The sequence below is a fragment of the Anser anser genome (assembly GCF_964211835.1).
Source record: "Anser anser genome assembly, chromosome: 6".
NCBI classification, from domain to species: Eukaryota; Metazoa; Chordata; class Aves; order Anseriformes; family Anatidae; genus Anser; species Anser anser.
Window position 1 is genome coordinate 11,369,649 of NC_139726.1, and position 15,765 is coordinate 11,385,413.

General features: G+C 41.4%; 1 protein-coding gene across 2 annotated transcripts in view; it reads right to left on the reverse strand.

Annotated features, from left to right (window-relative positions):
- Positions 1 to 15,765, reverse strand: part of SMARCAL1 (SNF2 related chromatin remodeling annealing helicase 1) — a 35,220-nt gene that overhangs the window by 9,278 nt on the left and 10,177 nt on the right. For both annotated transcript variants that reach the window (XM_083840952.1, XM_083840953.1), the window contains exons 8-10: positions 12,973 to 13,131; positions 11,285 to 11,350; positions 3,945 to 4,085 (exon numbers count right to left, since the gene is read on the reverse strand). In XM_083840952.1, the coding sequence (XP_083697078.1) occupies positions 3,945 to 4,085; positions 11,285 to 11,350; positions 12,973 to 13,131 (366 nt within the window). The remainder of the gene's footprint in view (positions 1 to 3,944; positions 4,086 to 11,284; positions 11,351 to 12,972; positions 13,132 to 15,765) is intronic.

The following is a 15,765-nucleotide window of genomic DNA, read 5'->3' on the forward strand; positions in this document are numbered from 1 at the left end:
TAAAATGACTTAAAGGATAAAGAGCAATCTTTTCGCTGAAGTTTCACAACTAATATATGAAATACAGCTACTATAATAGTGAAAGCCAAGTGGGGGGAAAATCTTTGTCACAGCTCTAACTCCAAGTCTTGGTAGCAGCATTACCAAAAAAACCCAAGTTCTGATCTTCAAACAATCCAAAGCAAGCAGCCCCTATACATTTATACCTATACACTCCTTGATGGCCTATAACAGAAATGTGGGGAGCCTCAGCACGAACCCCTCTGATCTGCTGCTCTGCTCTCATTGTACCACCTTAATTGCTAAAATAAATTTAACTGGAAGAAAAAAAAAAAAATGTATTTCCTTTATCCGCCTTCCCCAAGAGAAGCTTGCTACAACATGGAATTTGAAGTAAAATAGGAAAAGGCTCTCAAGTATTCACCGCACCCTCTATCCTTCTGTAGACTGGAGGAGACCAAAAAAATAAATCTTACCAGACACATGGTTAACCACTTCACTGACTGTCTGAACGGATAGTGCTTTGATGGAACAGGGATGAGAACGTGCTATGAGACAGAACGAGGAGGAATCAAACAGGTCACAGGCAATTAAGACCACTATGATATCTGGAAGCGAATAGTCCTACTTCATGCTGAGACTTAACAGGACAATCTGCAATTCTATGGCCATATTGTAGTGCTGTGAACCATCAACTAACTACAGTTTCTGGCACCTATGGTCATCATTAAAACTCATTTGACTTAATCTATTCCTACATAATGATGGTGCCTTCTGATTATCTGTAGTTGGTTCATTAAAGCTAGAAATAATTCAAAACCCTGATACAAAGCCAGACTGGGTCCCATGCAGTAGAGAATTTGGCTCTGAAAACAGCACAGCGGCGTATAGCTAGAGGTAATAAACCCACCTGGATCTAAGCCAAGCCCTCAAGAAGCCAATGTGGGTATTACTGCTCTGCTTCCCTGAAACCACGAGTGCAATGCAGGTCCCTCAGGTCCACGAAAAGCTGCCTCGAGTCTAGCTGGGTTTATTAGCTTTAGGCATGTGCTGCATGAAAGCTGACAGGGCTGAGCCCCAGTCTCTTTGCCCCCTTTCCTGCCTATCTTCAGGCTTCGGACTCAGCAGAGCAGACGTGCCGAACCAGGAAGGACCTGGTGCTGCACCCGATTTGATAAGCTCCCTGGTCACACTGCTCAGCGCTCTGGCAGGGAAGGAGCAGGAACCAACGCTGAGCAGGCTGCTGAGCAAGACCAGCTATGGGACCTGGACACCTTCCGCAGGCTCATTCTACTCACGCAACCCACGTTATTCCACTTTCCCTTTCCCTACCAGACAAGCGACACGTATATTTTGCAGCCGCGTAGCACAATTCATTTCAGAAGAGTAACATCACTGTGACTGAAAGAGCAGGGCAGAAACGTAGCCAATACCCTATCTATTGTCATATTGAAGTATATCCAGGCAGAATCCCAGCAGCGTGTTCTTTTAAGGTGACCGCGTTGCTGGAACAACTTGCAAACAAGGAAACATACTAGTTCTGTACTGCATCTAGGTAACGAGAATTATTTCTTGGAATTATTAAAATATATTTTAGCATGCGCTATGATGAAAAAAAGAGAGAGAGAAAAAAGGACAATTATTTTGCCAAAATACACATCTGGCTTTGATCCATAATGTTCCAGAACAAATGCATCCAACTGTGATTTTCTTACCAAAGTGTTACAGCATCTAACATGAGTCAGTAAACTTATTACAGTGTTCGCAGAAGCTGCCAAACTCTTACAAATTCAGAGCATGTGCTGAGATAGAAATTATTTAATATTTGCCAACATCACCCAGTTTGAAAAATGAATTCACAGCATGTATTTTGGGAAACAGACTTGAGCTATTTTGTAAATAAGCAGGTGACATTTCACTTGCTGCATTTTTAAGAGTATAGATGCTGGGAGGTTGAATTGCAAAATGATAAACTTTTATTTTATATCCTTCCTAATCACATCTGCCAGATATCTGCAATTTTCTGTCATGAAATCTATTCTCTTCAAACAGAAAGTTGTCAGGTTTTGGTTTTAAATTGAACGGTTCAGCTTTGTCAATTTTTCATTAATCTTCTAATGCAACCAGATTTATAATTAATACCAAAATATTTTTACAGAGTACCTTTCATCCTGACAGATCTCCAAAAGCTTTGCAAAACCTCTCTGGTTTTGTGCCACTCCACCCCACTTACAACGCAGCCACTTTCAGGACAGAAGGAAAAACCTATTTGAATAATGCCAGCAAAAGTACCACAACAGTTCTTCAGAGAGCTTGTAACTCTTAACACAATCCCAGGTTAGAGCTGCAAAAACAAACATGAGGGACACGCTGCAATCATGAGGGGAACACTACAATCATCAAAACACCTTTTAGTTTACTCAGAGCTGAGTGGATTTACAGCAACCTAATACGCAGCAGTCCTACTTTTAACTTCAAATACTACCCACATCTCTTCATTTCCAGCAGTCCCACTTCTGGTCTAAATAAGCAAATTCCTTCTAGGTTCACTGTGTCATTTACTGCCATTAACTGTAGCAGAGGTCCCAGGTGAGCACTGAGAAGACCAGTAATGTTCAACTGTCTAGCAGAGGTGGGTCAAACAGGAAAACAAAATTGTACTAGAAACCCTGCAGAGGCTTTGAAGGGGAGCTGATACAGACTGTGACCTCCATGCTGAGTTTCATTGTAGGCTGAAAACTCATTTATACAGAATACATTGGTACAACCTGGATCGTGCAGAACAATTTTATTTCTTTTATCCAATTCCACATCTTACCTGAGGTCCATATGCCTTGTAATTGAAGCAACAGCAAGTCATGCAGAACTTTACCCTCAAAGGGTTTATGAAACTCCAAACCTATTTACACTCACAATTCACCCTCCCTTTTACTGGAGAAAACCAACAAGATTAAACTGCATCTTTTCATTTCCCTCTGAAAAGCACACTGGACACTGCTCAGACAGGAATCTCTCAGCAAAGATAATGAAACTCAGTAGAAATTGCAGCCTTCTCCCTCCCATCCAACTCCTACTATGGATGGAGGAATTAGAAGTTCCAATCCTCTGCCATGAAAGCAGAGCTTTGCTAACATGAATGCTGTTATATTCTCATACTCTCTCTCTATGTATATGAAGTTGGTTTGGGTTGGAAGGGACCATAAAGATCATATGTAATTCCAACTCCCCTGCTATGGACAGCGACTCCTCCCACTACACCAGGTTGTTCAAAGCCCCATCCAGCCTGGCCTTGAACACTTCCAGGGATAAGAGAAGTACTCCTAGAAGTACTCCTACAAGAGGAGAACACTTCCAGGTAAGAGAAATTAATTTATTTCCAAGGTTTGTTGGGCACCACATCCATTTCCTGAATTAGAAGAGGCGGAATACAGACTGTAAGTAATTTTTTACCTAGCTGGAGGCAAGAAATCCAAAATCCTAAGCAACAGAGGCCTCACATTGTTAAAACAGTCACTAAACCAGACCAGAGACTGTTTTTTAATCAAATAGCCCAATCCTAGAGCTGCTTAGAAGGCCCACAGCCACTCTGCCCATTTAAAGCTGTCGGCAAGTTCTTGTCAGAACAGCTCCTTTCCCTACACTATGGCCAAGTCTGTTTTTAGCTTTTTATTTCCGTGCCCTTCCAGGGCAGATTTTGACAAGAAGCTTTACTGCCTCCATATCTCAGGCCCACGATTTATTTGCAGCACCTACCGTTTCTAAGGTTGAGAGCTTTCAAAATATTACTTTGGAGTACGACCTTCTCAAGAAGAGCACATAATATCATAGAGGGAAAGGAGGGAAAGAAGAAAAGCACTCTACTTCAGTTTAAGAAAATAAAACAATAAAATAAAATGCTGCCTGAAGAATCCCACTGTCACTTCGCCAGCGCCCCACCGAAGTACCTTCTTTGCATCACAGTAGCGGAGCCCGAAGGTGTGGAACTGCGGGAAGAAGTCTGGCTGGACAGCGGCGATCTGCGTGTAGAGCTCCATAGGCCGGGACATGGCAGGGGTTCCCGAAAGTAAGATCACTCTCCTGGCCGCCTGGGAAAGCAAAGTGGAACATCCCCTATCATACAGCTCAGAACAGAGGAAGCACCTGCTAAGAAGTCATCCCCGGCCCCAAAAGACAAGCCCAGAGCCATCGTTCAGTCACCCTAAATGGAAGGGTGTTTCACCTTCCAAAGACTCTTCTGGCCTTGCTGTCTGAAGGCACTGAAGGCTTAACGCTTCCAGGAAGCAGGACAACCTGCAACATTTCTTATTCATCACCCACATGCTGGAAGGGAAGGGGACATCAATTTTTATGACAGTACTTTCCGAATTGGCATTTACGCACAAGGCACGTTGATACCTGACGCCTGGCACAACATTTCATTTGGCACCAGACGCCACAGGAGCGTGACACACACCCCTCTCAGGTACATCCTCACCTCCAGAATAAATCCTCTTGTAATAAACCTGCCACAGCAAGCCATAAACAGACCATCTTGCTCACAAAAGCAGAAGGCATCTAGGGAAGCAGGATTTTTCATTCTTTTTTTTTTTTCTTTTTAAGTTCTACTAGCAAGAAGAGATGGATGATGCTGCCTGAAGAAAGGTCAGAAGATGTCTATCTAGCAGCCATGGCAAAAGTCACATAAGAATACTGTAAAAAAACAACAAAAAGCTTTGTATCTGATACGGGAGGGGGGTAGGCAAACCAAAAAAACCCACAAATTATCTAAAGTATGTGCTCCCAAAATTGAGGGAAAATTACACCACAAACAAATGCCTCCAAGATCCATTTCTAGCCTCTTATGTCCAGTATTATCTAATTCTATTATTAGACATGAGAGATGAATTTCTACTGCTGTAAATTCACATATAGTAGTTAAATTACAAATGCCCTGTAATTTCCTGCATGGTTTAAAGCGGGTTCATTAAAATAACAAAGGGATTCTTGAGTGACATCTGTACCAACAGCTCATTCACATTTAAATGAAAAAGAAAATGAAATTCTTTTATCGTTTCACCGAGATCTACCAGTCACCCAAATCTATTCAGCTGATTCATCCACTCGCCAACCAAATCTGGTGGAAAAAGTTCACAGATCAGCTACCGGAAATTAATTTCAGGACTCTATCAGATATATATATATATATATATATAGGTTGTAATGAAGGTGGGACTTGCCTTCCCCCTCCATCCCTATTAAACATATCCGAAGGAAATGCAGTCACCAAAAGGATCAGACAATTCCCACAAACATTTTAAAAAAGCAGGATATTTACCAAACTAAATAAGAGGAGGTGTCTAACCTTTAGACGTGTCAGAAGGTAAGTGTTAGTTTACACAAGACAAAGGTCCCTGCTCTACTCAAAGGAGGTAGGGGTGAGAGAACCCAAAGATTTCAGACCCCATGAGGCAACAAAGTGATAAAACAGAAATTGGGTCAGTTTTCAAAATGAAAGTAACAGCGGAGGACAGCCAAGCAAAACCTAGACAATACCCAGCGCTTTGCAGAAGCCTTTGAGGAGTTAACTGACACCACACTGAGAAATATTCTGTAACACATGACAAGCCAGTCCCACATTTTCAGGAATACACCAAACAAAAACTTTTTCCTCCTGGAAAGCTTGCAGAAATGAACATATCGAGGTCAAGACAGAATGGGAGTGAACAGCACTGCTGGGACACTTCCAAACAATGTGCACTCAAAACAGACCCAGGATATACTAAATGTAACATAAAATCAACTGTGTTGAAAGGTCTTACACTATTCCCAAGGCTCCCCCTCCTTGGAGGGCACTCCTCAGGAGTGATGGAAGACAAGGTTGGAACACTAATTCCCCAGTAGTTCAAACAGCTGGGCTTCTTGCTCCTTCTCCAATCCCAAAATACGTACCGGAAGAGGGAATTATAAAGTTACAGGTTATCTGATTTTTAAACTTGTCCAACTGCTGCTTTTGCGTGCAAGGTATTTTTGAACAGAAATACTGTCCAGCCACTGGAAGTGCTTACTAAGGGTTGTGATACCTAATCCATAATCAACCATTTTAAAAATCAAGATAAGTAAACAAACAAAAAACACCAAGAACAACTACCAACAACAACAAAAAAAAGAAACTAGAGAGGTACTACCTAAGCAACAGCTGCTAAGAACGTGCAGAAATTAATTCCAGAAGTAGAACATAGGTGGTCTGACTCATTATCCCAATAATTCCCTTCAGTTTTAAAATCCATGATAGAAGAAGCCTAAGAGAGGGAAAAAAAATCCTAGGCAGAAAAGGTTTCAAGCATTTAAGACTTACTTAAATTCTGGATGCAACAAATGGCTTTGATTCACGTTTCTTTTGCTACTGGCAACTCATTTTGAATAGATGCCAACAAAGATTTGCTCCTGTAGAGAAGTCTCTGCCAATCACTGCTTATTCTTGTTTTCTGATGAGCCTTCTGTGGTGTCAAAAGTGAGTGCTTGCCCTCTTTCTTACAAGGTCTATCAGGACAATATGGATCAACAGCACAGAAAATACAAGCGCAGTGAGCAGCAAGGATTTTCCAGCAAAAACAGAACTGTCAGCAATTGATACGCGTCTCCATTGACACTTCAGCTACCTGTTTGCATTTAGGTATGAAGATAAATCTTTGACAGAAGCCCTCCTCTCTCTCGTGTCCCTGTAACTATTCTTACAGCTACTTTGTTATGAAACTGTTTAAAGGAACTCTGACAATGACTTGAAAAGGTGACACCTCTTCTGTAGCCCTCTTTTACCGAGTAACCTAAGATGATTGTGGCATTACAGCATTACACTTGCACACACACAAAACACCAGCAAGAATTAATTCCGCAGCCGTGATAACATTTACAAAAAATTACTTTCGAAAGTCAAAGGATAATTTATTAACCCTGATGGCACTTTCAAAACCCAGCACCCAACTGACTGGAAGGGGAGTGATTAGGGGGTGTTGGGGAGCGTTGTGCCACAAAGACGTAAGTGAACATGCGAAGAGCCTCATTAACATACAATGACTGTCTCTGTTTTAAATGAATTTCACAGCATGAGCTCTGCCATATGCTAACAGGCTGACACGCTTTTTTTAAAAAAAAGTATGGCTGGTTCTGGCTGCACAATTACTCGTGTCCCCAATTTTTGCTTACTTTGTCATTTTGAACTGCTTAGCATAAGAATGCATTATCCTGTGAAATGAAAAATCTGAGAGTGGCCATAATGTAATAGGGATAATACATAAAATAGAAGATTTGATAAAGGGAAAGGGCTGCAGCTGTTTTGGGGAGTCTATTTCTGTACTTGGGTCAGATAGCGCTCTGCATTTCATAAGGATGATCCTAGAGTGGTCATTCCAAAAATACATATGCCTTTCCCTATTCTTAAGTGACACCCAGAAAGAGAATGTGTGTCAAATAGTGACAAATGACTATGAATGAAGCAAATTACACTACCTCCCTACTTCGAGATAGAAGGAAAATCGGAAGGTGAGAACAGATCTGGAGATGCCTCCACAGCTTCTCTGATCTCAAGATGAAGTTCTTCCTCTCAGCAGGTGACAACAAGGAAATGCTTTTTTATCCAGTCCACATGGATTTGTAATGCTTGAAGAGAGCAGCTATTTATTTCCTCCAGGAAGATTTTTCTGTTCCCTCCTCACCTTCTACCTTCAGCATTGATCTAATTCTCTTTATTATTGTTAGGCATCTCTTTATTAAAACAAGCACAGAGTATCATATTCCAGCTACACAATGCATTTGGACTTCCGTAATAGAAACAAAGACCTTTAACCCTCCCCAGATCAGGATGTGTATCATGCTCTCAATCTGAGCAGCAGCTCAATATGAACAATTGCATGAGTAATATTACCCAAATGTTGTGGGGGGAACGCATACGGAGAACAACACAAATAAGCCCATTTTATGCCACTGGAATCTTTGATTAAATACGACTATACGTTTCTCAGTTTCTAATGCTGTTCTTCACTAAAAACTTACTGTCATGCCTCAAAAAAAAAACCAAAAACTCATCCATATTCCAGTGGAACCTTCCCCAGTTTCCATTGCTTTCTGATACTCCATGCAATTGCAGAACAAAAACAACACAGCACTTTGGCTGGTTGAAGGATGTAGAATCCTTTTCACCCAAGTTCCCAAGAGATCCCTCTGCAGATCAGTGAAAAACTTCCATTTTGTTGTTTCTTCTTTCTCTTCTTCCCTTAGGGCTTTGGTGTTTTATGGATATTGGTAGCACGTATACTCCCTCTTCAATCCTCATGTCTCTGGGCCATTGTTATCTTGAAAGGAACATAAAATGCATACAAAAGATGTAACACTATGGGAGGCAGACGTAGGACAGAGGTAAAGGGAACAAGTATTGACAGCAAGCCCAGGAGAACTTAGTCCAAAGCATGAGACTAAGGAAGAGAGCAAGGTGAGAGGCAGGCCCTGCTACTGCTTGCCTACTGTCCTCAGGCAAAAAACTTTCCTGTATCTCCATCAGGGTAGCAACTAAGTATGTCATAAACGATACCGAATACTACACAAAGGTTTGTTCGGTGGGTTTTGTTGTTGTTGTTTGCTTTTTTAAATATTTTTAAAATGTCTAGAAGTCCCTCATTGACAGACTTAGGCCGCGTGTTTAATACATGGCTCTGCTTGACAATTCCATACCATGCTTACCCTACAACATATTCAACAGAGCAGGGAAAGAAATTATAACTGAGTGGTTAAAAATACCACTTCATTTTGAAAAATAATCAATGTCAGATATTAGAAGTAAAATGAGACTTTAAATGCTGTAACCATGGGTTAAATATTTCAAAGGTAGAGATTCAGCTTGGCTGTCTAACAAGGCAGATTCAAAATTAATACCCAAGGTAAGTCATCTTTATTATGAATGTATTGATTTAATCTGGTTATTGTGCAGTTCTGTCTAAACTCCCACAACAATTTTTATATTTTACTTGTTATTCAAATGGAGAAGTCACAGGAACAGATTCTACCAAGATGAAAGGAATTCATTAAGAACCAATAGAAGGGACAGACACATTTCAGGCACAGAAATGTTTTAATTTAGATCCGTCCAGTGTCATTAGGGACTCATAAATCTTTGTAGCAAGTAAGGACAAAGGATCACATTTGTTTGTTTCTTTTCTGTCCCCAAAATTCAGCTCAAGGCTAAGCTTTCATGCTTAAGGATGTTGAGGACCTCATAGAAAATAAAGGTAACTAAGAATTTAAGAAATTTTAGAGTAGTATGCTGCCAACAAAAGTTAGATTACCTAGAAGGTAGACAAGGCATGAGCTGACTCCTCAGGCTCTTGTTACAGCACTGGTATGGCTTTGAACTGAGCCCTTAAGGTAGGGACTGATGTACAAGGCGCACTGTGCCTCTAAATGACTTGCTTATGGATACAGCTTTTTGGGTCTCTTCTAAGAGACTCACTACTGCTCCTTTTAAATGTCAGGAAAGCAAGAGCAAGAATATTATCCTTAGTTCTCAAACTTCTAGCAACAGTAAACTGCAGCAACTTCATCAATTCCTCTAATGCAACAATTTTGAAGTAACGTGTAAGATACCGAAAATAATCCCGTTTTTACCCCATTGACTATTTACTATACAAGACAACAGGATAGCTTTTAAATCCAGTATTCAGGTCATGAAGGCTTGTCATATCTTGGTTGTTCTTTCAAATAAAACGTTGCTGTCATGTGCTGTGCCAGTAGCGAGTACAGCATCACTCACTGGTAGTTGAGGACAAAGCTGCCAAATGGACTAGTTTTAGAACAAAACACACGTTGGAAAGCAAGGAGGGCAGAGGAATGGCTATTACAGCAAATACTCACTCCAGAAGTTGTAGTCAGCAAATAGGAAAATGCAATTTATGCGAACACCTAGCAAGAAGTGCTCTCTAAAGGTTCTGGTCCTTTCTTACTGTATGCTGTTCATGGGTGAGAAAGTGCATGATGAGAACATGAAACTCGTAACGCTTTCAAAAGGGTAAAATTCAGCTTTAAGAGCACCAGCTCTCAGCGCAGTAAGACCAGTGATGTGATAGCATAAAACTATACATTCTCAGTAAGATCATACAGACAATTAGCCATCATTTAACTGGTACCATCTTTCATATCTTATAGCCTGCAAATAATTTTGATGAGCTGATCCTTGCAAAGCTACAAGTAGGAAAGGATGAGAAAACTTTCTGAGCATTCTACAATGAGGTAAAAATTGTTATTTTTCCATCATTTTCAGACATAAAACTTAACTACTGTACTTAAAACTGCTCGTAAAATTGGACCTCCTACTTAGGTTCCAAACATTAAAAGCCTCAAGTGATTTGAAAGCTAAGAGAAGACAAGAGTCAGGCCTATAGAGAGAATGATGAAATTACCCAAGTACAACCACCTTTAGCCTGCCATTAAAAATCTTGCATATAAAAGTTGGTTGCTGTAAAGCCATCATAGATCAAACCTTCTCTTTATACACACTTACAGATAGCTGTTGAAAAAGAACTGCATTTATCTTGTTCTAACGTACAGACTGCAGTGCCTAGAAACTACGGGTAACTTTAATCTCCTAGAGGCTACCAGGGACAATTTGATTCTTTGATTCAACAATAACAGGCAGATATTAAAATTTACATTTCTCCTGCTATCACATACTTCAATATTCCTTCCCTTCTGTGGGCCACTTGTCTTGCTAACCTCCCATTCTGCTGTTTCCTGCTGGTTAAATGCAAAGAACTAGTAGGAGTGCTCTTATATGCCAGCCACACAAATACATTGGAAGCTTGCAGTAACAAAGCACAGGTCAAAACTAAAGCCAAGGACAGGACCTAGGTAACATCATTTTGATATACAGCAGCAATTTGAGTGCCAAGTAGTACGTGATTATGATTTTACACTAAACAATCTGCATTGATAAGGCTATATTCTTTCTACTCTCTACTAATACATTCGGTAAATTTTGACATTCCCTTTTTCCCCATCACCATAAAACATATCGGTGTCAGTACCACAATTAGATCAAGGGAGTTTCTGAAGTTCTTTCGTTAGGTTTTACCATCTAACATTTGTATTGAGATTAGTGGCTAAGATAGAGACAAATTTTGCTCTTGAATCAACAGTTACTTGGACATCCACTGGTGCAACAGCAGAATTCAGCTGCTGGCTCCTAAACTGGTATAAAGAGCAGCACATGTTTTGGGAGCCTGGCCTTAGCTGCTGGATGTTTAGCACACACCATACGTACCTTGAGTAGAGGCATGGCAGCTCGACATCGTGCAGTTTTTACGTTCTTTAGGTAATGAGATTCATCCTGAAACAGAACAGGCACTGAAATGAAGACAGCTCTGACCCACAGTCCAACTGCAGGATAAAGAACAAATTCCCAATATTCTCAGCTATCTAAAATATTACAAGCTTATCCTCCCAGAGGAAATTTCAAGCACTGGGATAGTCGCATCAAATTCTAAACATGAAGACAGCATGTGGAGTAGCAGGCTTCCCACGTTCAAACCCACAGTTGCAAGCAAATGGAATGGAAATCAAACCTTAAAGCCACGAATCTCAAATGATCCCAGGCAAGTGACCAGAGGCGGATGGAAAGGGGAGGAGAAAGAGGAACATCATCTCCACCACTGATGCTCATTTGCCCCTGCGTGTCCTTTAAATGCAGCAAACATGGGAGGCCTACAGAGTGATACTTCCCTAACTGAAGGGTTAATGAAAACAACAAGGAAAAAAATAAATCTAATTAGGATCTAACTGCTCTGCTGATAGGGCTCACCAGGTGGATAATAGCCTCCTACTTGAGACATCACCCCCAAACAGGCTTCATTTCTTCTGCTATAGCAAAGCAGAACCTGGACACAAAATCTAATCGGCACCCTCCAAGGTACATTCTCATCTCTCCATGTCTGGATGAGCAAGCAACCATGCGTGTAAAGACAATACAACTGCTTAGCCTCCCAGGCACAGTCCTCTCCCTCCTGATTAACAAATAAGCTACATTATTGGCCCCAGTCAGCAAAAGAATATCGGGAGTAAAAGCAGGGAAGCTCAGCACTCAGTAGAACTCCTAGCGTCTGTAAAAACTTACACAGTGTCCGTATCTGAACACATAAACACACAGAACGAACATTTGCCAGCTCAGGGCTGGTAAAAGGTTCCAGTGTAGTAGCCCTACAGCCTGAGTCCCTTTCCTGAAAACAGCAGCCCACATAAGATAACAATCTGCATTTCCACCCTGAGAGTGGCTTGGGGGGAAAAGTGAAAAAAAAAATAAAAAAAATCAATTCTCTCATGAGCAGTTTGGTCTCCAACCACCTCCCCCCTCCCACCCCCCCATCAACTCCCATATTCCCATCTGATGCTGAGAAACAAAAGGTCTGTTATGTTCCAAGGTTTATAATTTTGGGGACAGGTGCACCTGTTAACTGAAAGCTAGCCTGAGAACACGAAACACAGGAAGCTTTGTAGACACTTTTGGTCTTTATTTATCCAAGCTGGATTTGAAACACTACGTGTTTTGAATTTTTACTAACTGGAATCTAGAAAAATGCCTTTTCCCATGACTCCTAGAAAGGTGGAAAAAACTGATTTCAAACTAATTTACAAAAGCAAAGATACTTGTGACTGAAGAAAGCTTAATGCACGCTGTCAGTGGAACCCAAACAAGGGAAGGTTTTTTGATGCTTTACCCACAATGAAACCAAAGATGCACCTTAACCATTAAAACAGAAAATACAGCCTCAGAAATCAAAAAAGTTTCATAAAATCCTACTGCTTTTGCTCATGAGGACAGCTGTGATCACAGCCACGATTACAAGATAGTTTCAGTCCTGAAAAAGCTCTGCCTCACACTTCTCTGCAGTACCACACAAAGGATACACGACTTGCAATGTATAATTAACTTCAGAATTCCGGTGTACTACTTACAATAATGACTACTTGGAAAGCGCTCTTGAGTTGTTTGTCCATCTTGCTAAGGAGATCAAAGCTGACGATGTTAATCAAGCTTCCTGTTAGGTTGTCTTTGCCAGTCACGATGACGTTCGTGCTACCTGGACTCAAGGATGGAAGCCACCTGTGAAACGCCTGGAGGAGAAGAGAGAGTAATTTCATTCTGGTGCTCACATCCCCTGTCAGGATCACAAAACCCATCACAAATTATAACATGAATGCTTCGAACAAGGACTCACCCCACCCACCATCGGACACAAGCTGAGGGAACAGAAAGGGCCACCAGCATTCCTCACCCCACCCACCATCGGACACGAGCTGAGGGAACAGAAAGGGCCACCAGCATTCCCATGGCAGCACTGCTAGTAATGGGAAGATCAAGAATGGCACCCGGGCTGTAAGGCCGAATCCACCTTCCACAGCCAGGAAGGCTCAAAATTGATTTATTCTTGCTCCTCACTGAAAACAAAGTATGATCTGCAATAGAAATGGGTGCGACCTCCTGACGATATTACTTGCTATGTTCACAGACAGAGAATGCAACGAACGCTATCGACAGGCAAGTGTCTAGTTCTCCCAACTCAACAGGAAACTTAGGCTGTGAAGCACAAACTTCTGAGAGGTAAACATCTCTTACTACAGTAATGTTTACTCCACAATGACAATAAAGTATAACACATCCAGATCAACAAAAACTCTTCTACTAGCCCTGCTTCTTAAAAAGTATACCAGAAAATAAAAAAAAAAAAAAAAATACAACAACAACAAAACAGAAAGAAAAGATCAAGCCAACACCACACCAGCTGCTCTATGACAGCAAATGAACTTCATGTGGTAATAGCCGCTCAAAACAACCTCTTGAAATGCTCCACACCCCATAAGGAAGACATCCTTCTGCAAACCCATCTGTTAGGTACTGAGCACCCGCCCCTTCCCTTGTAAACCTGACCCCAGGGACACCAATCTCCCTGCAACATTTGAGTCCTGATGACCTTGCTCTGCAGAGGACTGGCTGGGGCTCCAGTAATCAGGATCTGGTCCCTACAGAAATGTTTTCGAGCAGTGGTGATGGGAAACATCTCTGCCTCCAGGCCCTTCACTTGCGGAAATCCCCCGAGCCTCATTCTTCTCCTCCATTCAGCAACTACATGTTGCAGTCAGAGGAGTCAAATACCAACAGTATGTGAGAAACTAACAACTGGCTACCACGCACCACCTATAAGCACCACAAACAAAATATGCTGCCACATGGGTGAGGTTAGATTCCAACCAAAAAACGCGTGGCTGATGCGACACAGAATTGAGCCAAAGGCTGAAGCAGTGGGAAGGTATCTCGAAGCTCCTACTGTACTGTTCTCTCCTTTTGTAAAGGTCACTTGCCTCATTCACACCATAAAAGCGATCCTATACTTGATGCTGAACTTTGCCTGTAAGAAGTACTTTGAAATTCCCTGAACAGAAGATCTGAATCTTAATTTAAAAAAAAAAAAAAAAAATGATGCTGAACTCCAAATGCATGCCTGCAGCACTTCTCACCGAAGAGTAACTTGCACCTTCTTGCTAGCTTCCTATTGCACCTTAAAATATTAAGGCACTCAATGCCAAGAGCCCAGATAATCTAAAAATAAATCCTGCAGCTCTGAGATGAAGACAATTTCTGGCAATTCAGCTCCAGAGGCACAACAAGAGCTTCCATGTTAAACACATCTGTGCAGAAGTGAACTGAGAAGGTTACAGACCGTAACAAACTTCACCTTCTTCCACCTTCTGCAATGCATTTTCCTTGGACTCAGGTATTTCACACACTCAAAGCAACACAGACAATTTTAAAGCAAACATCCTAGCAAATATCTCCCACAGTGGCCTCCTGAGGAGTCACGAGGGCATAGGCAGAGGAAATCAAGCACTCAAGAAGAAAACCTTTATACTGCTTAAATCTCCTGGAGCAGGATGTAGGAGTTTAGCTGCAGGTACCAAGTACTTCAAGAACCCAGGCCCCAGAACGCTCCCAGTGTCTCCAACAGGAGCCCTGAATCCAGGTTAGGTGTTGAATCACAAGTCCACAGGCCTTTGAAGTAAGTCCTTTTCTTTCCCATCTGAAACACGATGAGCATTACTCCCTCGTTCAGATCTTTTTTTCTTTGCCACCCAGTGTTTTGTTGCACTACTGGATGTGAAAACACGAGCCGAGATGCTCTAACGACCAAATTACAGAACAAGAAGAACAAAAAGAAAATGCAAGTAAATCCCCACCTTCATTTCTCATCAATGAAGCATCATAGGGAAGACTAAACTCCCACCCTCTCCGACTCAGACATAAAATTACCAACCTAAAACATCTGGCTTACATTTTTCTCCCGCAATGAGCATCTCACTAGCCTGTGGCAACCAAAGAGCCTCAGTCATGACAGTGATTTCTTCCAACAAATCACACTTCCCAACCACATGAGCTTCGTTGAGCTTCTGTTTAACAGTGATAAAGGGCTCAGAGGACTTAGCATCATACAGTGGACATGCTAAAAAACATATTAGGATAAATATTTGATGATGATGATAATGGGACCTCTTGAAAAGAAGGAAGAATAACAAGAAGCTCAGCATCTAAGTCCTGTTATAAAGGAATTGAATACAACAGACAGTTGCTTCAATGCAACTATCGTCTTCGGCACTAGTGAGTAAAATGCCTCCTTGGAGCTGGCTGACTTGCAGAAACAAAGTTAACAAAGGCTCACAGGACATATTTTCTCTAGATCTCCATCTTTTCAATAG